Source organism: Poecilia reticulata, linkage group LG21 (assembly GCF_000633615.1).
Source record: "Poecilia reticulata strain Guanapo linkage group LG21, Guppy_female_1.0+MT, whole genome shotgun sequence".
In the NCBI taxonomy this organism is placed as follows: Eukaryota; Metazoa; Chordata; class Actinopteri; order Cyprinodontiformes; family Poeciliidae; genus Poecilia; species Poecilia reticulata.
The window spans coordinates 23,512,067-23,537,633 of NC_024351.1; the positions used below are offsets into that span (position 1 = coordinate 23,512,067).

Sequence of the window (25,567 nt, forward strand, 5' to 3'; positions counted from 1 at the left end):
AAATTCTAGCTTCAGAGTGATTCAGCAGCTGAGATTGAGTCCAAAATCCGATGCGAGATTCATCCGTGGTGCAGTGAATCCGTCTCTCTTTAAAGATATCTTCCTCTTCTTCCTCACATCGTGTCTTTAGGAAACCTTCAAAACAAAAACGGAAGATTTAAGATGTATCTTACTTTTGACAGAGTGAAAGAATTACATATAAATAATAGTCTTTACCACCTGTGTAAACTTTGCTGGTGAATGTTATAACACATAATATAAGTTTTATTATATGTTACATTGTTTCATTTCTAATGTAGACGCTTGTGTCAGATAATCTAAGTCAATGTTAGAGAATAATTAATTTTTTAGGTTTACGGAATCTCAGTTAGCCTTCATAGCAGGGCTGAACCCTGTATTACACCAAGCACTGTAGCTAATATGTGCCAGTCCATTTATGCCGATGGACATAAATACAGTAAAGTAATATTCTAATCACAAAATATACACAATAATATGTCCATCTTACTTGTGAAATGTTGCTTGTCGAGCCCTCATATCAATAGTCCATTGATCCGAACAACAATATCCCTCAGTGCTGAGGCATCTTCTGCTGTATTGGTTTAGCAAAGAGGGACGAGCGCTCCAAGATGGCCGCCGTATTTCCTACGCCGGAGCAGTCAATGAGGGGTCTACTCTTATATTATGTCTATGGTCCTGGCAGCGTTCAGTTTGTCACCTAATGGACCTTACCAAGCTCCGCCCAGAAACGCCCCTCGAAAGTCCCACGTGACTTCATGTCTCACATTAACCTCCTCGCAGAGCTTAGGTTCTATGGGATTTTTCATTTCGACTGACTCTCTGCAGAGTATTTCTGAGTCGATTAGTTTAGCATTTCTGCCGGATTTTCACAAAATATCAGCCACGACAATGGACARGGGAACCAACAARTTCATGTCATCTTTTTTGGACGACATCAAGATGTTTTAGCCACGCGATGCCTCTAACATTGTGCGAGTTGCAGCTAAATGCTACCAGTCTATGAGGAAAACAGCAGATCCTCAGACCCTCAGCATAAATATAGCTGTGGACAAGATCACTGACGCCTATTGTTCTTGCAAGGCTGGGTGAGTCGGACAGTCATGGTTTTGAGGGTTCGAATGTGCCTACGCCTGATACACGGTACTCTGTGCTAGCGGCTAACATGATTACAGTTTAATAAAAGCTAGCGTGGCTAACACGATTACAGTTTAGTAAAAGCTAGCATGGCTAACACGATTACAGTTTAGTAAAAAGCCTTTTCAGGTAAAATAAAATCTTTAATGTATGTCAGATACGGTACACATTGCATATTGATCTGTTCAGCTAACGTAAGGCTGTAACAGACAGGCTTCAGGGTGTAGAAGTTGTATCGGTACTGCCATTATGCTCTACTTGGCTAAAAGGTTTTCATAATGGATGTGTTTGTATTTTTTTCATTCACTAAACACAAAGAAAGCAAAGCAATAATACTTATGCCAGCAGACACTTTGTTCTTATTGATCTTATGACGGTTGAGCTGCAAATGCGGTCGTGCACAAGCTTTGATCCAAGCAAAGCATTACGTTTCAGATTTTGGAAATCTGTGAATTTTAGTTCCACAAACACGATCAAGATACCTGACATCACCTGTACAGATACCCCACTGACAGAGAACCATTTTTTTTTGAGTCCTGATGCAAAAACTTTCTGTCGGTCTGGTAGTCCACAATGTACGTTAGCATGTGTTTGTGAGCCGATAACCCACGTGATAGCTGCGCTGTGACGTAAAATGGGCATTAGCCAATGAAAGGCGGACCCTGTGGTAAGGTCCATGCGGAGATCGACTCAAAACCTTCCGCGATCGACGTGTTGCACCGCTGCTCTAGCAAAGCACGAACAGTTCAGAAACAATATGAAATGGGAAAAAAGCTACTTATTAACTGATTAAGTCGTGTTTTAGACTGTTCTTGAAAATTTAATCAGTCACGGCTGCACAGTGAACCCGTTGATTTCTTACAGCAGACAGCCACTCCCATCTCTTGCAGGTACTGCGTACCCCCCCCTAACCCCCGCTAAATCTTTTAGGGGTACGCGGTACCCGACCGTACCCGCCTACTTTCACCCCTGGTCATGATCCAAAGCTCATGACCATAGATGAGGGTGGGAACATAGATCGACCGGTAAATCAAGAGCTTTTCTTTTTCACTCAGCTCTCTTTTCACCACGACGGACCGGTACAGCGCTCACTTCACTGCAGACGCTGCCCCAATCCGCCTGTCGATCTCCCGCTCCCTTCTTTCCTCATTCGTGAACAAGATCCCGAGATCCTCCCCCTGAGGACACGACACCCACCCGCCTCCCCTTCCGACCCGGAGAAGGCACTCTACCCTTTTCCGGTGTTGCGTCAATCCGCGTTTCTCGTTACCCACCATTAACCGGACTGAGGAGTTATCCACAAAATTGAACTCCTGACTTCCAAATGCCCTTTCTTCAGCAAGCTCAAATCGTGCCCTGACCTTCGTTAATACATGTATCATTGGAATTTTGAAATTATTTAGAAGGATGACATAATGATATATCCTAATCTCAACGGCTGATGTAAATTAATAGAGAAGATTTTAACTTTTGAGACGTTTTTCTTTTATGCATAAACATATCTCGTCCAGCTCTGACGTAATTACGTCAATTCCGTTATGACGTATGAGTCGTACGCGCTGAAGTAGTGTATGAAGATGGCGGACGAGGAGGCCGAGCAAGACCGTGGTCTTGTGGACAGTATCAGCAAAACAATTGGGGAAGTCAGAAATTTGTTGGAAGGACTACATGAAGTTGTGATTCGAGAAAGCGCAAACTCACCAGTTCAGTCCTCTTCTGACTATTGTCAGGAGTTTTGTAGGGTGAGTTATATTTCAATCATCTGCAAAACAGGCCATCTAAATACGGAGCTAACATGGATAACGCTGATGTACAGTCTTGCATTGTCTGGTAAAAGATCACTTTTCAGACCGAATTGTGTGTTTCATAGTTAGCTTTATGTGAATACTAGCAAAAGAAGCTAGAAGCTGTTGCGATTTGGTAACAACACGCCACACACCCATCGATATGTCTTTTAGCATACGCTAGGAGTTGTTTCTGTAAGGAGAAATGAAGTACAATGTTGTTGACTCGTTGGAAGGGACGAGGTTTTGCTACAATGTTTAAGTGCAGACTCCACTGCATTTATATTGGTCCTTTTAATTTGGGCTTACAAAACGCTAGCTGCACTCTACCGTAACAGTTTACCAGCAGAGCCTGAAGCTATCACAATGTTAGCTTATATCCGTTGGTTGTAAAAGGTTGCGTGCAAGGATGTGGACAGAATGTGGATGGCTGTCTTGGGAGACTGGTTTTGTGACGTGTTCATTACAGTAAGATTCACAAATTTTACTACTCCTCTCTTAATTGTTGCTGTTTTTTTCAGACGTATCGGAGAACAAAAAGAGAATTTGCGAGTTATAGCCATGGTCCGTTCTGGTGTGTACGTGCTGAATAAAACGTATGAGTTTTTTTTTTTTTTTTGCGTAGCTTCACAAGGCAGCGAGCCATTTATTGGCTCCCATCTCCACTGTGTCCTGCACGGTTCACGTTAACCATCTGCACCATATTAAGGATGTAGAGTAATGATGGTCAGGGCGGATTCCCACTTATTGAATTTACCCAAAGTAAGCTAACACACACTATTGCGTTATAAATGATCATTATGGTATTCCAACTTGATTAATAAATTAGATTTTTGCTTATCAAGCTAAAGTCACCAATGGCATTAAAATGTTCACTTAATTCACATGTTCTTTATCATTATATTAGTTTAATACATGACTTTTAAGTGTATTGTGGATGTTCAGTTTTAGTAGTACTTTGTTTCTTTGTCTATAGCAACGTTTTAAGTACATGACTATGACTTTGTATTTTTGTGTTTTTCTGATGTAAAGCACTTTGAAATGCCTTATTGCTGAAAGGTTCTATACAAATAAAATTTGATTGATTGATATTTTTGCCTTTTACAGTCCACAATATATTGCAGACTATATTAACTTCTTCACCGTATTTTTATTTCAATGCCAAATATTTTCATCTTCCAACTTCTTTCCAGTGTTGAATCAATTTTCCTGATTCTCAGTGCTAAGAACTAAGAAGGTAATTGATAACAGTTCGGTCTCACATTTGTAATTTATCAGCTTGAGCATTCTGCATTGTCACTATACTTCCAAGAAAGGTGTGGTTTTATTAATAAAAATCATAGCCTTCCATTGTCACTACCACCGCTGGATGTTCTTCTTAATCCAACTTCTGTTGTAGCATTCCCTTTTCAATTCATATTTGACCCATCTATTATGAAGAAAATTCTACTCACTTAGAATAAATCACTTGATATGGCCAAGTATTACAAAGCAATTCACTGCATTAGTTTACTACTTTCACTACTAAAATTAAATAAAAACTGTGTTCAGGAAAGCCAGCACTGATGACTGACCCACCATGCTGTCAGCTGCTCCTTAAAGGAGAGATAGATGGAGCTCTCTAATGGCACCAGGGAATGTATTCTAGCCTCTGCATGCTGTAATTGATAAATCATTCTGCAAAAAGGAAGATTTTCTAAATTGAACTTCACAGTCTCTGAACTAAAACTCTTATCATTTTTTTTTCTCTTAACACCTGAATTGTTTTTGTATGTTTCTACTATATATTTTTTAATATATTTGTTGAAACATATTTGTTTATTATCATTAATTAAGAATTGATTTTTTTTTTTATTTCTATGTACTTTCTTGCACAATGACAATAAAGGAATTCTGGTTCTGGAGGTGGACCTGGTTCTATTTTGCTTTCTAATGAAGTCTTCTAGGGGAGGTCAGGCTTTACCCATTACAGACTCATCAGTGACATAATTACTACTTATTTTTTTTACTTGTAAAAAAAATAAATGCACTTTTTTTATACAAATAATAAATTTTATTTGCAGAAAATAAAATGTATTTTATTTAAGCGGCTGCTTAGGGCATGTATGCCTTGGGTCAGCTCTAAATGTGGCTCATTACCTGTCTCAAAACCATTTTTAAATAAAAACAAACCCATTGGGCTGCTGGTGGACTGCCTGGGTGCTCCGACCAACCAGGGTTAGCAGGTTCTCTGGGGAAAGCCTGAAGCTAATCCATTTGTACCTCTAAAATTCAAACTGTAAACTATGATCTATTGGTAATGTATAAAATGTAAGTTTTAAAACTGATTTAGATTTTTGTTCTTTCAGACGCTCTTGGAGTTTGTAGGCCGTTGGAAGACGGAGGAAGAGCCTTTGCCACTCGTACAGGTGTACATGGTCGCCCTGCTCAGCTTTGCGAAGGCTTCTTCTGACCTTTCTCTGCAATGTGAAAGTGTTCCACTTGTGGTTGAGAGACTTTCACTGTAAGTGAAATTAAACATTTCTAATCCAAAACTTGTATCTTGTATAGCTTATATCTTTCTCATTAAGTCAGTATTCGAAAGTCTTATCAGATGAAAATTTATCAGTATTATGTTTGTAAATGTATGCCTTTCCTTTGACAGGAGCTTTTTGGAACTGTTGCTCTCACTTAAGACCCTTCCAGATGATTTATGGCAGTATTTCAAGTCGTCTGTGCAGGTAAAGCTGGGAAGACAATAGTCATTTCAGTCATTAGGTTTTGAATGTACTAAAAGTGTCTCCTAAAGCAGGGCTAGTTGAGAACTGGTGTCCTGAAATTTTTAGATTTCCCCTGCTCCAACACACCAGAATTCAATAATTAGATTGGATTTATTGTCATTGTGTAGTAAGCAGTGCAGTGTGATTAATGGTACAGTTCTGCTCAGGGCCTTTATAACAATCAAGACACAGAAGACCAGACAGAAGTATGATCTGGGAAAGAAAGAAAACAAAAAACTGTTTTTCAGCAGCCCTGTTTCCCCAATGGCAGTAGGGTGAACAGGTGCTAGGCAGAATGATGGCAGTCTTTATTGATACTCTGGACACTGGAGAGACATCATGAGCTCTGACCTGATGACCCTCTGCCCTACTCTGTGTCTTGATGGTTGGAACTTTTCTACACAGACCCCATGAAGTAGAGATTAGATGGCTCAGTCCTATTCTTTTGTGGCTTGTCTTACACACAACAGCCACAGACACATTTGTTTGTATATTGAAGCATCTCCACTTAATTCAAGCCTGTTGTTGAAGAATGTAGCGTTTGTGAGCAGCAGGCTGAGGAGTGGACCTCCTCCCTGTCCTCATTTCTGTTAATATTCACAACATCTGAGGTCAACCATAATCCATGGAGACCCTGGTAGTCTTGATATCTCCTCTAGATGGAATGAGTTATTAAGTTAAGGGAGCTGATAGCTGTTGTGTCTGTGCATGCCAACATGGAAACCATTACCATATTTTCCGCACTATAAGGCGCACCTAAAAACCTTCAATTTCCTCAAAAGCCGACAGTGCGCCTTATAATCCGGTGCGCCTTATATATGGACCAATATTGAGCCACAAAAGGTCTAGCAACTACGGTAAGCAGGTAAGCAGCCGCCGAATTCATTTTTGCCCGTAGACGAAGAAGGGCGCGGTGCATGCTGGGATAGTTATCAGAGCGCTGGTTTGTTAATAAAGTTTGACTGACCAAACCTGCAGACGACCGTCTAGAATCAGGTCGTCTGCAGGTCATTTAGCACCACGTTCTCCACGAACATGCTGTGCGCGACCGGAGAAGGGTGACCATCGTTCGCGCGAACCGTCAGATAAGGCGGTGTTGGTGTTCCCGCTAAAGCCTGAATATACCCAATTTGGGGTTGTCTTGGACTTTTTATCGCAGCCTGTGGTGTGTACCCTGTCTGGGAACGAGAATACAACCTGCTGAATGTGACAGGTAGCCAATCAGAAAGTGCGGTGACGTAAGAACAGAGTGGAATCCCAAACAGCTGACATATCGCGCAACTGAGAGTCCGGTGGATATCGGAGATGATATGTGGAAATGTTTATTATTATATATGCTTATGTTTATTCAGTTAAAAATGTTAACTATAAAAAAACACAGTCACCTCCAAATCATAGTGCAGCAAATAGAGCGGCTGCTCCCGTCGTCTTTTATCCACCGCCTTTTCTTTTTGTTACGTCTTTTATCTCTTAAAATGACTCCACAAACTRYCACTATTGCTTCTACATCGTCATCCGTGTTTGGTTATTCTAAATTTCCGCAATGTTGGGGTTTTGTGGATTTTCTTCTGGAATCGGGATGTTTGTGACTGGAATCGGTTCGTGTGGTGTGTTGCTCCTGCCGTGTGGCTGGAGACACGAACCGATCGTACCTGTTGTACTTTTATCAGTTCTGACGTTCAAACAGAGGTTTGGAGAATCGGCCGACAATTCTTAAATCTTGCCGTCTAAACCAGACTTAAGACTCACAAGCTCTACTCCTCTCCTCTCGACCACTGCCCAAACGCTCTCTGACTGTGGTCGCTATGGAAAGTGAAAGTGTTTAATGATAAAGAAAAAAACATATGCTGCCACATTCTTGTTAATCACATTGGTTTAGCCAAGTATTACCTGGTTTCTGTTTATTACAAAGTACAAACATGCTTGGTAATTTGATAACAGATTAAGACTGTTGCATGTTTCACTGCTGAAATAAACTCTGTTGTCTTTAGTTTGCACATGACAAACTTCAGAAGAATGGCATCACCCAGCTGTCGCTACTGTGTGTCCTGAGCCAACATGAAGGCATTTGGAGCCACAAAGTTCTGCAAAGTATTTTGTCTGATGGGCATCCTGCAACAGAACATGGTAAATTTTAAGATATGAAGAAAATATAAAATATATGAACAGTATGATAAGCGAAAAATAAACACGGTGTGTCTTTCTGCTTTTGCTTCATAGCAAACACAGACCTAGATAATAAATGGTCTATCCAGGTCCTGGAAAAAAAAAGATCATTATGAATTTACAATATTTCAATTTTAACACTGAGATCAATGAGAGGAAGCAAAAAACAAAGGAATATGCTTATATTTTGTTCACCGTATAACAGGCAAATTTATTCTGAATGCATTGTGTTTAAACAATTAACATTTATTTAAATCCAATAGGTTCTTCACATACTGTGTGCAGTGCTAATAGAATAACAAACAGTATGTGTTCCTTATGTTTTTGTGGACTTAAAAGTGCACAAAAACGTAATTTATCTGCACTAAAAAACTGATAGTATGAATTGAACCTTTGGCTTCATCCTCAATTTAACTCAAGCTATCAGTTTCCCCAAGGAGTCACTGTAGATGGCGATTCTGTGCGCAGGAAGCTCTTCCATAGCAGTCTGTGTTTCAGTAGTTCTGGAGATGCCTCAGACTGAAGATGCTCTGTTATTAGGGATTGTGGAGACGGATGTATGGTTTGCCTGTTCATCTGACTTGCACACAAATGGAAGGTTGAGACAGAGGGACTGCCCGCTTCTCCTGATCTGGTGAAAAACAATGGTGGGGAAGCAGCTTCATCCCAGAGAGAGCCCAGTAGAGACTATATTTCACCATCCATTGTTGATGACCACTAATAATCCATCTCAATTCTTTTTGCCATTCTTCAAATCTGCCTGCTCCTATATTTAATTGGAATTCATCTTATCTGAGCTTATAAGATGCTAATCAGGTATTCCTGGTAGCTTTAGATAATAAAAAATCCACTCTCTTGCTAACGGCAATGTTTCCATTAGAAAAACTGATAGAAAACATTTTGAAAAGAAAAGATTGCAAGGCCACTTTATGCAGCGCAGTTGGTGAACCATTTACCAGTGACATGAACAAGCTGATGATGAAGGTTGGCTGAGTTCTGGAGGACCACTCTGAACCCACTGTCCTGCTCACACACTTGAATGACACACAAGAACTGGAGTTGGAGAACCTCACTGCAGAGATTGTTGTGCAAAGGAGCATCCTTCAGAAAATAAAGAACATAAACCATGGTGCCTTGATTCGCTCCCTCCATTTCTTGTGTCCTTGGGCCTGGTGGTGCCGGTGTGTGGCAGACTGGCCTGTCAAATTGCCCAGGGCAGCTGTGGCTACCATCCAGTAGCTTACCACCATCAGTGTGTGAATTACCGAATATAGTGTGAAGTGCTTTGGGGTCCTCTGGACATCATGAAGCTACAGCTTTATGATATCCGGATGTACAGGTGCAGGTTATTTACCATTTTGCCATAATAGACCATCCCAAGTATTTCTTTATGAAACTATAATACAACAGTGGGTCTTCAGTAAGGAGCATCTGCAGTTATACAGACTGCTACAGGAGATCTTCCTGCTCACAGATTTCCCCATCCATAATTACATTTAAAAAAAAATTGGTATCTACAATATTACATTTTCTGTTTGGTATAACATATTTTTAGAATAATGCGTAAACTCACTGTGAACACAACCTGTGTGTATTCCAGTAGGCTAAGTTACCTCTACCTTACTGTGAGAGTTCAATGAAGCTACTTTTGGATTATAGCAGAGTCGCTTTCAGTAACTCCTTACATTGTTACAAAACGTCTAAAATGAAAACCTGCCTTTGTTATTTAACTTTTTCAGTGGAGAAGTTCCTGGAGCATGAGGGCCCTGTGTTGCTGCAGATGAGAGTGAAGCAGCTGATAAAGGAGAAGCAGCTGGAGAAGGCTGCACTTCTAGCAAAGGTCTGCTCTGACTGTTCCGCCTTCCAAGCGAAGGGGGATTTCAAACAGATGTATCTTGTCTGCCTCTGTGGCATTTTGGAAAAAGATCAACTCATGGAGGAGGTAAGCAGATTCTACTTCAGGAATGAAAATAGTTTTCATTCATGAAAAAATGTCAATAAAACTGATTTTTGTGCTTCTGCATAGATTTTGAACAGATTAAACCAAATATCAGCTTAAATCAGATCTATTGCAAATTCATATGGACAGATGGAATTAGTCGATCTCTTGTCTAAGAGAATCTTCTGGCTTCGTAGTCATGACTTCATGGTGCATAAAAATTATTCCTTATTTCTAAATTTTCCTTCAGTAGTTCAGCTAAATTGATTAGATTTAAAGATGACACAGGTTTAGTTGGCCTTGTGCAGAAAACTGGTCCCTCTTGTTCAGGGTCTGTGAGAGCTACTATCCTGCAACTTCTAGAAGCATCCCTGCTCCAACATATCTGAATCAAATGAAGTGCTTACCAGTCCTCTGCAGAGCTGAATTACTCTTGGAGGGAGAGGGAATTTAGCCATTTGATTCTGGTTTGTTGGAGCACTTGTGTATCTAAAATTTGCAGCACAATATGTCTGGAGGACTGAACTTGGTGAGCCCTGCTCTGTTTTTCTACAAAGCATAAAGCCTTATGCTTTATGGTGTAAGAAGTGCAAGCTAGAAATGTACCCAAATAGTAAAAAAAAATTAACTAATAATAGTTGTCTACATTAAATGGTACACTTATTATAAATGTGCAGACCTCTAAATATCTGCACATTTTTCTGTTGACATGAGCTTTGCTGAAAACACAGATTATGTTTTAAAAAACCGTCTTGAGCTATTCTCTTTGCCAGAGATGAGTTCTTGAAAAGCAAAAATAGTGTAGTTTTTAGAATATAGGACATGCCCAGATTCATGCCCTATGCTGTACTTTTTTCTTTTTAAATTAAGGAATGTATCAGATTGTTACTGAGCTGTTGGCACTTTAGCTGGTGAATATCTACACTGTCCAGAAGAATGTCTTAACAGAGAAAAATGAACGTTATTAAAAAATGTAAAGACATTACAAGATTTACTTCTTGGGTAGTTTCTTGTGGATAGCCAATCAGCTGCTCCGTACACCTTCATTGAAGCGCTGCGCATCTGAAATTTCTTGGGGTTAGCAGTGACAAAATAAATAATATTTTTAATGTGCTTCTGATTAAATATTGTCACATAAAGTTGGACTGTAAATATAATTTGCATGTGTGTGTGTGTTCAGCTTTCAAAGGAGGACTGTCACGACGCTATAGAAATGATTTGCAACCTGGAATCAGATGGAGATGATAGTGCAGCGTTCAGTTTATGTTCAGCCTTTCTAACCCGTCAGCTTCTCCAAGGAGACACATACTGTGCTTGGTAAGATCACTAAATGCCCCATCATGTTAACTGGTAAAAATGCTGGGCAGGAGTTACCTTTGAATTATCTTAGTTTTATGTATTGTTTTCCTATTTTAAATCCAGGGAGCTCACTCTGTTTTGGAGTAAGCTGCTAAAGCGGTTAGAGCCATCAGATCACACCTTCCTGGATAGATGCCGGCAAATGTCAGTCTTATCCAAATCTGTGTATCACATCCTGTTCTTCATCAAAGTCATCCAGTCGGAGGTTAGTTGGTTGTCATAATGAGCTCACTGAAATATTTGAGATCTTGCTGTGTTTGTGTGTTGACATTCATTTATAAGCAGCCTGCTAAGGTTATGTTTGCCTTTGTAACTTATTTTGAGTTGAGTAAGTTTAATTTTTTTGACTAATGACTGGGCTTCTTCCTTCTTTTATAGATAACCCACGTTGGTCTACCAGTGTGTATCGAGTTGTGTATAATGGCGCTAAGGATCACATCGGATGATGACAAAGGAAAGGCCACAGTCTGTAAAACAATTTCTTGTTTGCTTCCAGCTGATCTGGAAGTTAAGAGAGCATGCCAACTAACAGAGTTCCTTCTGGAGCCCACTGTGGATTCATACTATGTTGTGGAGACACTTTACAATGAACCAGATCAAAAACTAGAAGAGGAAAATATGCCTATTCCCAACTCTCTGCGTTGTGATCTTCTACTGGTTTTAAAGACCCAGTGGCCTTTTGACCCAGAGTTCTGGGATTGGAAAACACTGAAGCGTCATTGTCTGTCTCTAATGGGTAATGAGGCTTCTATCGTCTCATCCATTGACTCTCTAAATGATTCTGAGAACACTGAGGAAGAAGAAGACTATATGAGTCTAAAGGACTTTAATTATATCCCAGACACTATAGTCAGTGGCACATATGATCTTCAAGATGCAGTACACAAGAAACAGAAAAATCGAGAAATGAAGAAGCTGAGGGACAAGGGCTTTGTATCTACCCGCTTTAGAAACTGGCAGGCCTACATGCAGTACTGTGTGCTCTGTGACAAAGAGTTTCTTGGTCACCGAATTGTTCGACATGCTCAGATTCATTTCAGCCATGGAATCTACACTTGTCCAATTTGTGCTGAGACGTTCATATCAAAAGACACATTCCTTCCTCATGTGACGTCACATGTTAAACTTTCTTGCAAGGAAAGACTGAGTGCAATGGAAACCAGCAGAGCACTGGTTAATTCCAAATTGGCTGCCCCATCCATTGCAATATTGAAAGCAAAATCACACAATGAACTTCAGAAGCTTAACAGTTCACTGAAACAAAACATTGCTAGAGTTCAGAGAACTCAGTCTCAAGTGAATAGATGTGATGTAGAAGTTAACGAGGACAACATGTGCCCAGTGGGAACATGCAAGAGGAGTTTCAAGTTTATCAAAAATCTCATTGCTCATGTTAAAGACCACGGGGATAATGAAGAAGCAAAAACATTTCTTGAACTGCAGAACAACAAGGTGGTTTGCCAGTACTGTCGTCGCCACTTTGTTAGTGTCACCCATCTTAATGATCATTTACAAGTCCACTGTGGCGCAAAGCCTTATATTTGTATACAGTTAAACTGCAAGGCAAGTTTTCTGACAAAAACCAAACTCCTCTTGCATAAGAAAACCCATTCAGATTTCATGGCTAAATGCATGTTTCCAAATTGTGGAAAAATCTTTAATGCCCCTTTTAAGCTCTTTGACCATGAGTCACATCATTACAAAACCTTTACTTGTAAAGATGTTGACTGTGGAAAAGTATTTCATTCTCAACAACAGCTAGATCTGCATGTAGAGAACCATGCTACCCAGGATAAAGACAGTTCACCTTGTTCACCCTCCTTTTCCAAGTCACAGCCTGGTTCTTCAACTAATGAGCAAATACTTTCTAGTCAATTTCCTGTTAAACAAGAACATTCCCAGGAAAACATCAACTCTGATGCTTCTTGTTATCCAAATCCGGGAGAATTTATGACCATACAAAGTTTATTGAAGACTTCACCAGAACGTGTAGATACCATGGATGGATGCCAAGTCAAACCGGACCCTCCAAAATCACTGTTTCCAACCAGCAACATCGACAATTCCAATAATTCTCTCATTCAGTCTGTGCATTCCCATTTACTTGATTCCAGCAAAGAAAAAGATGAGGTTGGCCATCAGTCATTAGATTATAAGTTTCCACCTCAAAATTGTCCAGTACATCCATTTGAAGCCAGTGTAGGACAGCTTTTGCAAAGTCTGCCCCACACATTCCCCAGCAAAGTAAATACAGATGTAATGAATTACAAGTCTAACCATAACTTTATGTTACCTATGCTTCAAGGGCCAGTGTCTTGTAGGAGTAGTTTAGCAGTATCATTGCCCCACATTTCTTCGGATCCATCAGTGCCACAACCAATACCACCAAGAATAAACCCTCAACTCACTGAGAGCAATCAAGAGAACTTTGCTACTCCCTCAACTGTTACAGCTCCCCTTCCAGAGCAGAGGCCAAGGTTCCACTGTGCATTTGGAACGTGTACAAAAACCTACAGCTCTTATAGAAGTGTTTCCAAGCACATGAAAGCAGTTCATCCAGAATTCTATGAGCAATGGAAAGTTGCCCGCACTGAAATCAAAATAAGCCACATTCCAGCACAGAACACCTCATCAGGGCCTTTGAGTACAGTCTCCTCACTACAGAAGAAGCAGGCTAGTCGTCGGGTTCAGGGAAATAGTATTATTCAGCCACATTCTTGTCTTAGCACAAATACAACCTCTCAATATAATGTCCCACAAAATCTCCCTTCATTTTCCCATAATCCAAACAGTCCGCTTCTAATGGCAAGTGTTTTAAATCCCATTGTCCTTTCTCAGTTAGGTGCTGATCGAAGTCCAATAACAACACAGTCTCAACTTTCAATGGGTCAAAACCCTGTTGCTGCTGGAAGTGAATTTGTTCCTAACCGTAATTCTTCCCAAGTATTCCCATCTAATCAGCATATGATACACGAGATTGATTCATCTAGTGCTCTTTTCCCAATTGGTATTTCTTCATCCTCTGTAATGGAAACAAAAGTTTTCCATTCAGAGTCCTTGGACTCACCACTTGATAAAAGTAGAGCCCAGTCTACTACTACTTCTATGAGCACTCAAAGATCAATGGAGTTGTCACAAGAAATGGCAGCCTCCCAAACCTGTACTTCAAAGATGCAAAGCTGTGTAATCTCACTTTCCAAGACTCCAGAGAAAACGATCCCAAATCATGAGCTGTCTGACTTGTCAATTTTGGAGGAAAAGCAAAGCAGAACCATCCAGCCTAACTATGGCCCTGCTATCTCTGAAATTAATCTTGAGACTGAGAAGCAAGACAGGAAACACGCCAGGACCAAATGGCCCGCAATAATCAAAGATGGAAAATTTGTTTGTCGAAGGTGTTTTAGACAGTTTGATAATCCTCGATCTCTTGGTGGTCATTTGTCCAAGCGTGCAATTTGCAAACCATATCAGGAATCTGCAATAAACACCGATTTACCGCAATCATTTCTTGATCTTCTAAATTCAGAACAAACTGTTGCCACATCCCAGACACAATCCTTTTACAACGGTGTTGCTCCATATCAGAAACCTGAAAAGAAGGTAATTGGTTTTTCTTCAGCTTCAAAACATTATCCCACTTCCTATTATCCTCAAAATAACATGCCATCATATGAAAACAGTCCCTCAAAAAATGTCATGCTTAAGCATCTTATGCCGGAATCCAGTATGTCTGATCAGTTTGTTCCTCCATCGGACACCCAAACATTGTTCCAAAACAGCTATGTTTCTCATGCTGCAAGTGAGCATCTACTTGGTACCTCAGTTATACAACATACAGAAACTGTCCAGCTGAAGCAGAGAGTCAATTCATACTTTGCAACCCAGCCTCCTGAGTCACATGTGGAGAGGTTTCCTGTGAGTGAATTCTCTGATTCACTTCTTTCAGAAATCCTCACAGAGAACTCTGCTAGTGCTCTCCTGGGCAATACTCACAAAATCAAAAAAACTCCTGAATTAATTTTTCATGAAAGTTATCCCTCTAAGAAAACCATGTCGGCTCCAGATTCCTGTTCAAACGCCATGAAGCAAATGTTGTTACCAGAGTTTCACCTTAGCCAAGCAGTAACAAGTGGTATGCAAGCCATGAGTCCAGTGAAGACTACTGATAAAGATATCAAAAAGCGACTGCGTGAGCAGATTTTGGCCGGTGACTTCCAACGCAGAAACATTTGTCCTTCTGGAGATGTGAATCTAAAAACTTTGGGCTCAATCTGTAGTCCCTCCAATAATTCTGGATTTCAGAACTTGTCCTACGACGCAACAAGTCATTCAAAACCTCAAGGTCAAGTCCTTACAGGAAGTTCTCCAGTTACTTCAGAATATTCTGGTAAAATTGAAGACCTGCTGAACACCCAGAGCTTTTCTGGTTTCAGAGAGACTCCCAGAATCCTCATAGATCTACCAAGCCCCCCAGTTACCGCAGCAACTGAACTTGATCCTGGACCTTCAGAGTTGTCAGCCAGCCAGCAGCAGTGGATGACAGACATTCAGTGTGCATTTGAAAGGCTTGACTTGATGAGAGAACTTCCTAATCAGTTGATAACTCCATTACAACAAACTGGGTTTGAAAAATGCAGACTAGCTGTATCCTCTAAGGTGAAATCCCAAAATTTCACAGGAGTCACTTCAGTTCCATCAAAATCAGTTGTTGTTAAACCATTTACTTGTGAAGACATTGATTGCTCATTTAGTTCCGTTTCTAGTGATTCCCTGTGGAGGCATCTCTCCAAAGCTCACAACTACACAATTGGGATGGTTAATGAGGTCAAAAAAAGATATGGACAGTACGCTCCTTTCAAGTGCGAGAAATGTCCGAAAGCATTTACTCGAAACTCAAACCTTCGCATTCATTACCGGTCAGTTCACAAATTATCAAATAAAGAAATTGCTTTCCTGGATGAAAAGCGAAGGCTGGCGAAAGCTGAAGTATCTAATCCAAGTCGAAAAAAGCCTGTGGCCATAAGCCAGGTTCCATTGGCTCCAGTTACCACAGTTAACCATACAATTTTAGATAACAGTGCCTGTATAGATCCTCTCCAGGCTTCAATGAATCAGACATATGTTCCTTCGGCTAACCCAACTGTAGCTAATCATGAATATCAAGGTCATAATCACTGCTCAGTTATCCATTCCTTAAAAGCTGTTCCCATGCAAAATCTAGAACAAACTCCACCTGCAAGGCCTCGGACCTTCCCAGCCTCACAGACAGCACAAGCAGGGATGTCTACTGAACAATGGTTGAAACAAGAAGGAAATTTGTCCGAATTGCATGCAGAAAGTCAGAATTTTCCTCTATTCCAGAATTTGTCTACCCTACCTCAAGCTCCACCAACTTGTGAAAATGGCTCTTTCAAGATGCAAACAGTGGTTAAACAAAACAAAAACATTGTCAGGAAGTCTAAAGGGAAGAAGCCAAAATCAGAAGATGAGGTGAGTCCTTATAGACCATATCGCTGCGTCCATCAAGGTTGTGAGGCAGCCTTCACGATCCAGCAAAATCTGATCCTCCACTACAGGGCTGTGCACCAGTCTGCTTTGTCAGCACTGGTGGAGAGTGAGGAGCATCACCTGGGTGAGGAGAATGACCAAAGTGAGGAAGCAGATGAACTACTGGCCCATGTTAAGGAAGAGCCAAATCCTGGGTTGCTGCAGATTACAGAATTCAGATGTCAAGTCAAAGACTGCTGCTGTGTTTTTCAAGAAATCCCCAATCTTTTCCAGCACTATCTGCAGTTGCATGAATTCACAGATGACGAGGTGGAAGCACTATTGTTTGGTATAAGACTTGGCTGGTTTGCTTGTGGTCACCAAGGCTGCACAGAAACCTTCACTGCTTTCAGAAAGTATAAAAGTCACGTTAAAGAGCACCATAAAGACCTAAACCTTGCCAAACCTGAACAATTACAAGTTTTCAAGTGTGAAATCGAAGGCTGTGATCGCTCTTATGCTACAAAGTCAAACATGCTCAGACATATGATGAAAAAGCATCAGGACTTGTACCAGCTTAAACTTCAAAATAAACAAGTGGAAGAGGATGAAGAGAAGCAAAACTCAACATCTTCACATTACCAAATTACCAAAATAAGTAATGGCAAAGAAAATATAGAGAGCAACAAAAAGATTCCCCTGAGAGCTCATGACAAGAAGAAGGTAGACAAGTCAAAAAGCAAACACTGGCTTAAATACGGAAAACCTTCCTTGAAGTCTAAAGTGGATGCATCAGCCTTGTGCACCAAGAAATTTCACTTGCAGTATCCTTGTATGATCAAAGGTTGCACATCAGTCATGAAGTCTGAAAAGAGCATACTCAAACATTACATCGTACATGGACTGTCGGAAAAGTACTTGGAACAACACAGGAGTCACTTCATATTCTGCAAGAAGTTCTCCAGGCATAAATGTCGTTCCATCAGGAGTGATGACTCCAAATCTGAGAACACCTCAGAGCAGTCGGACGTTGAGAAAACGGAAGCTGTCACGGACGAAGGGAAATATGAATATTCGAAGCCGGTCCTACGCAGAAGAAGCCCAACAGAGATGCCCATGACTTTGTTAAAAACTAAGTTATCAAAAAAGAAAAGTTCTGATGGACTTGTGGTACTAAAACGTAAACGAGGACGACCAAGAAAATTTGGCGTAAATTTTGTCAAATCTAAAAAAGTAATTCGGCCAGCCAAGACAACACCTGTTCAGGTCAAGGAAGAGAAGCAGACCTGCTCAATAGTTCCAGAGGAGACGGAGCAGAGTGTGCCCCTGGCTTCCTTTAAACCGATGGGATTTGAAATGTCTTTCTTGCAATTCTTGGAAGAGACCAGAGAATCAGAGCAACACTTGATGAGGTCAGTTAAAGTAGAAAATGATGAAAGCCAAACTAGTTCAAATGGCAAAAAGACCTGTGTCTGGTTCAGCAACCATCAGAACTTAAAGTCACTTTGCAAAGTGAAAATAAAACTAGATCCAGCCTTTGAGGGTGTCATAGAGCCCATGTTGAAACAGCTGCAGGACATGGACCCAGCTGTAGTGTTAGAGAGATGTGACTAACTGCTTTTTGGAGGCTTTTTTTTTTTAATCCAATAGCTAAATCTCAGGATCTGAATTAGTCTGATGTGATGGACTAAACCAGTCTGTTTCACAGTACTATCTGTACAGGTTTTTTTCATATTGTAAAGTGTAAAGCATGTTCAAATGACATCAACTTATGGCGTCTAAATTATCCCTGTGGGAATTTGAGACAAATGAGCATAATTCTGTGTGTAGTTTGTGAAGATATTGATCATTGCTTGTCGTGTGTGTATATATAGTTTTAAAAATCCCACTGCCACCAGCAGCCCTATTAAAGTTTTGTATTATTTTAGTTGATTTTTTTTTGTCTTTTATAAGATCACAGAGCCCTCTTAAGTGCTGTTGCATGTGGACCCATGAAATGATTTTGTTACATTTTTCTGAATTAAAGTCACTTGTTAAAATTCTCAGTGGTTTACTTTGACTGTTTAGTCACAGCTTGAGTACCGGTACCTATTATCAAGAAGTTTTTAAATAAGGTAAAAGGTTAAAAAAAAACACGCTGAGACTGTAACATGGGGGTCCAAACATTGTTTTCTTAACATTTTCTGGAACAGATAAAAAGACGACTCATTGCCTGTGGATACTTCAGTAAAGGAGAAAGGAAAGAACTCGTTTCAGTGCATGTTAATTAGCAAGTTTTGCCTTATTAACATTAATAGTGGTAAACATAAATCCTACTCTGCCCACAAAGTAAAACCTCACTTCTCACTAGCTTTACCTTACTCTCTTAATCCTCCTGCGATCTTAAGATTTGTGTGTGATTTTGGGAACTGATGGTCTGATGGACACCACCCACTGTTTTCCTGTTGTCCAGTCGTAACATCTGCCAGGCTCCTCCTGAGCATTGTGCTAAAAGGGTTAAAATAAGACTTTGTTGCTAAAGGAACAAAAACTGAAGAGAATTTACTGATCTACAACTGATTTTTCTAATCTAATTTCTAGGAATAGGACAATTCAGTCAAAGTACTAAAGTTTTTGATGTGTTGCCAGAACATCAGCTATTCTCTTCAATTTGATACATGAATACTTATTACTTTCAATGATGTATGTGGCCAAGACTTACAGTATATTAGAGAAGTTCTCACCAGAGAAGGACTTGACAGTTGACTGAGGGGTTGTTGTTTTTTGGGGGGTTTTTTGGAGGAAAACATTTCATAATTTAAAGATACTGGATAAATTCTGCTCTGAATGGATTAACTCTCATTTCTAAAAAAAATAGTGGAATGTGTTGATCTTCCCCACCCAGTGTGCAGACCAGGTAGCATACTTGGTCTACCTGAGTGAAGTTGCCCTTAAGCCATCTTCAAATAAAACAAAATTGGTGTCAAACATTTGTGCTGTTCTGTGCAGCAACTATTTTTGTGCCCCTATCATTTTTAAAATTTTAGGAAAGATTTCCAGAGGTTATGAAAAGTCAACCAGCCTCCCCCCTAATTCAAGTTCTCAAACACAATTGGTATCAATCAACTGTGCTATGTTTGTGCTGATAATTTTCCATTTGTACACCTTTTGTTTAGAAAATATTACTGAAATGGGTCCTGGAGTTGCCTCGCTGGTCTCCAAACCTCCACTCCATAAAATTGTGGAGGGAATTGAAAATATGTGTTGCCCAGTGACTGCCCCAAAGCGTCACTACTCTAGAAGAGATCTGCATGGAGGAATAGGCCAAAATTCCAGCTGCTGTGTGTGCAAACCTGTGAAGACTTGCTGGGAACATTTGACCTCTGTTATTGCCAACAAAGGTTATGCTACAAAGTATTGAGTTGAAAGTTTGTTACTGACCAAATACTTATCTTCCACCATAACTTACAAATTCTCTACAATGGATTTTATTTTTTAACTCAGTTTCAGTATACCTATGATGAAAATTACACTTTCATCTTTCTAAGTAGGAGAACTTGCACAATCAATGGCTAATTAAATTCTTCTTTGCCCCACTCTATGTATTTAATTATGTCGCATGTATGTTCCACTTTTTTCCCCCATTTTTCTCTACATCCCTATTTATGCTGCATAGCACCAGCATAGCACCTTTTCGTCTCCACCGTTGATTTTATGGAGTGTAATAGAAATATAACCCGTCCAAATTCTGAGAATATATTCTGTTACCGCAACCTACTGGTATGATTGTTTAAACTCCTTTGGTCTGTGGTCCCTGAACCTTTCACAACAAATACCAGTCTGGTATTGTGAATATTTTAAAAATCTGTCACGACTGAGACCCAGGTAAAAAAAAGTATAAAAGTATACTTTAGTACACTAAATTTTAACATACTTTAGTATACTTTTATCGATGTACTTCAACTGTACTATTTTGGAACAACTAATTTTGTGCTTAGTATACTTTAGTAGTATTTAAATAGTATTAAATTACAACTAACACTTAAGTGTTCCCTTTATTTTTTTGAGCAGTGCATATATATATATATATATATATGAGGAAGACTACAGGAGAATCATCGAAAATGGCCTAGTCAATATATAATTTAAAAAAAAATAACCAAACTGAATATTTGGTTATTTTTTTAAGCCCCTCTGTCATTTTACATGTTATAATTAACACCTTTGACTGGCGCACATGGAGACATGATAGACTTTATGCAGAGTTCATCGCAGAGGAAACTAAAATCAATCAATAAAATAGCCTTTCTGAATATCATCTCATGGACACTGAACTAAATGCGTCTTTCGTCTAAATGCGTGTTGATGAGTTACACCTTGGTTAAGAAGCTCTGTTTGGACAGGTAATTTGACCTGTCAAATTACCTGTCCAAACGGGTAACAGGACCAGAACTATTTGGTCCGACCCGACCAAATAGTTCTGGTCGGGTCGGACCAGAACTATTTGCCTGATGGTGCTCAGGCTTCTAATGAGTTTACATTTAATGAGTTTGGAGCCCACAGAGAAAACCTAAAGAGAATGTTATGATCTACTTATTGTAGTTTAAGTAGAGGAATAACAGCTGACTGTTGAGAGAGGAAAGAAATTAAAGTGCAGATCCGTTAGGCAGAAACAAGCAAAGAGCGCTGGGCAATAAATGCTCCACCGTTACGCTCCAATTAATCACACGAGATGACAAACGCCAAATATACAATATATAGTTACACTGCTTACGTTATTGGTGTTTTAAAAACAAAACCAGTAAAAACTTAACTGAGTTAATATGTCAGATTCCCTCCTCAGCCTCGTCTTGATAAGAACAGACAGCAGTCCGCTGGTTTCTGTCCAGACTGTGATCAGCTGATCACTTGGTGCTCAGACAGTTTCAACTTTACGCACAGAGAACATCGTGGAGCTCATTATTAATCATACTAAGAACAATATCTGTCAGAGAATCATCTGTGATCTGGTCGCTTTAACCCTTTAACTACCGCACCTAGAAAAAAACCTGTGAAAATTTTTTTCTTAGCATTTCTTTTACCCCAGGGTGATCTATAAACACAATCAATTTTTTTTTTTTCAACAGACCCTGTGGTTTTGGAAATATTGATCTCTACCAAACGGTTGAGATGTCCTTTATGGTTAAAGTTCATCTCTACCAAACGGTTGAGATGTCACCTAATGGTTTAAGTACATGACATAATAAAAATACCAAGTACAATAGATAAATTAAAATAAAATGTTAATTTATAAAGAAATAAGCAATAAAAAATGTCTGGGGCATTGGATAGTTTATTTCTGTCACAATGACAAAACATTGCATAGAAATAACATTGTTGTCACAAAAGACAACAGACATCTGGGGCTCTTTTATGGTTTTGCAGAGCGTTGTCACCACTTTTGCTCCCAGAGGCAGGGCCTGCTCCTCTTTACTGAGAGCAACATTGAAGAACGTGGATGCCCCTTGTTACAGCAGGAGGTCGTGGATGATGCCGGATGAACTTGCTCGACAGAATAATTTGAAGCCCCACTTGTCTGGCTTGTTGGCGATGTACTGGCGCAGGTTACCAGCTCTTGTGCCTTTATATGCCACCATGACCTCATCAACACTGTGCTTGTGAGTGGATGGTATCAAGAGACACTGCTCACGAAGCATTTCAAAAAGGGGACGGATTTTGTAAAATCTGTCCTGACTCTCACTGCACTGCTGATTATCATTGAAATGAATGTATCGCCGTAACAGCTGGAATCTCCTCCTTGGCATGATGTCAGCAATCAGATCGAAGCGTGATTTCTGGAGCCAGTAGTCCTCCAGTGACGGGAAATTGAAAACACCCATGAAAAGTAGGACAGCTAAGAAATGCTCTATTTCTGAAGGACTAGTTTTGATTGGATCACCCAGCTCTTGAGCAGAATACAAATTAGTGTGATATGCTATATGTTCAATCATCTCATCTGTGAAGAGCATCTTAAAATACTGGGAGGGTGAGGGCACATCTTTAGGGGGTTCAAATTTTGAATTGAGAATTTGGAACTCATCAATATCTTCATGCTTCCAGATTCTTCTTGCGTTTTTTGGGGGGCCTGAGGTGTAATTTGGATTGGGGTTGTCATTTGGCTGCTCCAATCGAATAGTTTTTAGGGTGCTTTCCTTTCCTTTTCTTCTTTTTTTATGAGGTGGCTTTGTGAAAGACCTGCTTTTTGAGGGAGCCTCCTCTTCATCCAGGGATTCGAATGAGGAGTCTCCAGCATCATCTCYTTGTGTGGGCTCATAATCTGGATCTTCAACTTGGTCATCGCTCAGATCACCATCAGATTCTCGGGGATCATCTGGCACAAGGGCAAGACGAGTGCGTGGCCTCGCGCCATAGAAGGATTTAGCATCCATCTAGTGGTGGTTGAAAAGTTAAAATTAGTTACTAGTTGTGAAAATTTTGATTTTCCCACATTTATTCTAAAATGTTACCATATTTGCTAATATCAACTCAGAAAGTCGCAAAAATTATTTTGTCAGATAATGTTATAATTATTCTTTGTGTATAAGACTTTAAWAACACTTATTGTTTCATATTTATACCAATAGATGAAAATAACTTGATTTTATAGCAAAAAAAAAAAAAGTTAACTACGTTAGCTTAATTAGCTACATTTACCATTAAGTGACATCTCAACCGTTTGGTCGAGCATATTTTCAAAAAATTATTTGACCTTTAATTTAGCTTTTTCGGTGATATCAAGTAACATAATTCTGTTTATTAATGTCTATAATACTATCATATGCCAGAAAACGATTCCTACCTTTCAACGTTTTACCACAACCAGTCGATATATGTGACAGAGTTTCAGGGTTCTGACTTCGTGGTTGGAGAGGAGAAGAAGAACTATTACTATTTAAAGAAACAGTGCCCTCTAGTGGATTTCTTTAGCATATCGTCTTTCAAGCAAGTGGCAGAGATGGCTCAATCAGGTTAAGCTAAGTTAGACACTCCTCATATTGAGATATAGAGACCCAAAATGTGCTCAACCAAATGGTTGAGCGGGCAGTTAAAGGGTTTTAACGGACCAGAGGCTCTGGAGCGTCCAGCAGCTGATCCGCTTCTGCTGGTTTTTCTCCCGCTGAGGGATCAGGAACCGATCAGAGTTCTGTCGTCTTCTAATCACGTTATTTCGTGAAATGTTACCTGATTTCAAAAACGTTCTAACAGAGAAATAATAAATGTTTCGTTTGATGACTACAAATTGGAAATAATTTTTTTTTTTCTTTGACGGACAACGAAAAAACTCTAGCGCCACCTCTGCTCCAAACTAGGAACATCGTCGGCCCCTCTTCGGTTTTTCTCTTTTTGCGGAGGATCAATAAATAACTTATTGGGGTTTTACCATCACCACCAGGTATGAAGTGCTTTAGCGTTTGAGTTGCACCACAGCGCAGCAACTGAAAGGAGAACAATTTCAGCTTGTTGTTATGACAAAGGAGGCTGGTATCGCGCCTGATCTAAATCTATTTATTTATGTCATCACATGGACTTATATAAAGTTTTATACATTTTCTTTTCTTATATTTATTATTTTCTTCTTTAGATATTAGATTGACTTAGAATGATTCCAAATAATGTACAGGAATAACCTGGTGCTGTTACATGTCAATCATCAGGGGGGACCACTGGGGGGGCCAATCAGATGACAGGGGGTCACTACCCCCCCCCCCCCCCYCTGGCTCCGCCACTGGTGCCAACCAGCCAGACCCACTGACCGCGCAACTCGACGTTTTCCATCCGGGAGTCGGGGTAAAATCGGGCTTTAAACGGAATATGTTGTTTAAATCCAGCAGATGGCAGTCTGCACTTGGTTAGCATGAGGAAAACCACAAGAAGAACAAGTGGCAATGTTGTGAGGCAAACAAATGGAGAACAAATCTGTCATTTGGGATAGTATTATGATAATTAGAGATCCTTTGTCAGGTTTCTCCCGCTGAGTTCTGTGTGCTTTGGAGGGAACATGTTGGAAAAAGAAGCCGATAAGGGGAAGGAGAATGCCGGGGAAAAAGGCTTCCGGACGCCTGGGTTGAGAGGAGCACAGACCACCACACTGTTCCGTGCTGTCAATCCTGAACTCTTTATAAAACCGGTGAGACCCTAACACACACACACACACACAGAGAGAGTGTGTGTTGATTCCCCCCCGACCCCCCTTTTTTTTCCTCAATGTGGACATTTACGCAGCATGAAACAAGAACTCTACTCCAGTCAGAGACTGGCCTGACCATGATCGCTGGCTTTCAGCGTTCATCTCCTCTAACGGCAGGTTTCAGAGCCATGACTCTATTGAAAACGTTAAAACTGACCCAATAAAAGCTCTGTGGATGGCTGATCTTAGTAGGATTGTGTTATGTTATTACCATGTGATAACACCCCGTCAGGCTTTTAACATGGAGCTGTGTTGTTTTGCAGAATAAACCAGTGATGGTATTTGGGCTGGTGGCCATCACCTTGAGCGTGGGTTACCTGGGCTATCTGCACGCCATGAAAGAAAATGACCAGCAGCTTTATGAAGCGATAGACAGCGAAGGAGAGAGATACATGAAGAGGAAGACTTCCAAATGGGACTGATGGAGATCTATGCTGCGCTGCATCAAACAGGCTGTTTATTGGTGTTTCAACAGAACAAACAACCAAGAAGACAAATTGTATCATGTCCAAATATATTCTGTGGTTAAAAGCATAATAAATGTGGAACCCACAAAGTATTTTTCAAAGTAATTCTAAGAAGAAACATATGAGCTGACAGGTAAACATCTGTGACCTTCATATTTTTCATGTTAAAGACACAACAGAACTGTTATATCAAATCAATTTTATCTAGAAAAGGCAAAGCAATTCAAAACTTGCATCACAACTAA

At 40.0% G+C, this 25,567-nt stretch overlaps 3 protein-coding genes across 4 annotated transcripts; 2 read left to right on the plus strand and 1 right to left on the minus strand.

Moving 5' to 3' along the window:
* The first annotated feature begins 2,354 nt into the window (after window positions 1-2,354).
* On the plus strand, window positions 2,355-18,694 carry znf292b (zinc finger protein 292b). 2 transcript variants are annotated; one of them, XM_008398507.2, is made up of 8 exons: window positions 2,715-2,897; window positions 5,288-5,442; window positions 5,584-5,659; window positions 7,690-7,825; window positions 9,604-9,806; window positions 10,984-11,120; window positions 11,226-11,367; window positions 11,541-18,694. In XM_008398507.2, the coding sequence occupies exons 1-8, from the start codon at window positions 2,727-2,729 to the stop codon at window positions 18,261-18,263; spliced, it is 7,743 nt and encodes a 2,580-aa protein (XP_008396729.1). In that variant the 5' UTR covers window positions 2,715-2,726; the 3' UTR covers window positions 18,264-18,694. The 2 variants fall into 2 exon arrangements, with proteins under 2 accessions (XP_008396731.1, XP_008396729.1); XM_008398509.2 differs by lacking the exons at window positions 7,690-7,825; window positions 9,604-9,806; window positions 10,984-11,120; window positions 11,226-11,367; window positions 11,541-18,694 and having other exon boundaries at window positions 2,355-2,897; window positions 5,584-6,498.
* Window positions 18,695-22,008: 3,314 nt separating this feature from the next.
* LOC103457993 (piggyBac transposable element-derived protein 3-like) lies at window positions 22,009-23,716 on the minus strand. Its single transcript, XM_008398506.2, has 2 exons — window positions 23,467-23,716; window positions 22,009-23,056 (listed from the first exon to the last, which is right to left on the minus strand). The coding sequence occupies exon 2, from the start codon at window positions 23,054-23,056 to the stop codon at window positions 22,136-22,138; it is 921 nt and encodes a 306-aa protein (XP_008396728.1). The 5' UTR covers window positions 23,467-23,716; the 3' UTR covers window positions 22,009-22,135.
* Window positions 23,717-24,434: 718 nt separating this feature from the next.
* Window positions 24,435-25,414, plus strand: smim8 (small integral membrane protein 8). Its single transcript, XM_008398505.2, has 2 exons — window positions 24,435-24,795; window positions 25,119-25,414. Exons 1-2 carry the CDS (start codon window positions 24,667-24,669, stop codon window positions 25,275-25,277), a joined length of 288 nt encoding a protein of 95 aa, XP_008396727.1. The 5' UTR covers window positions 24,435-24,666; the 3' UTR covers window positions 25,278-25,414.
* The last annotated feature ends 153 nt before the right edge of the window (window positions 25,415-25,567 follow it).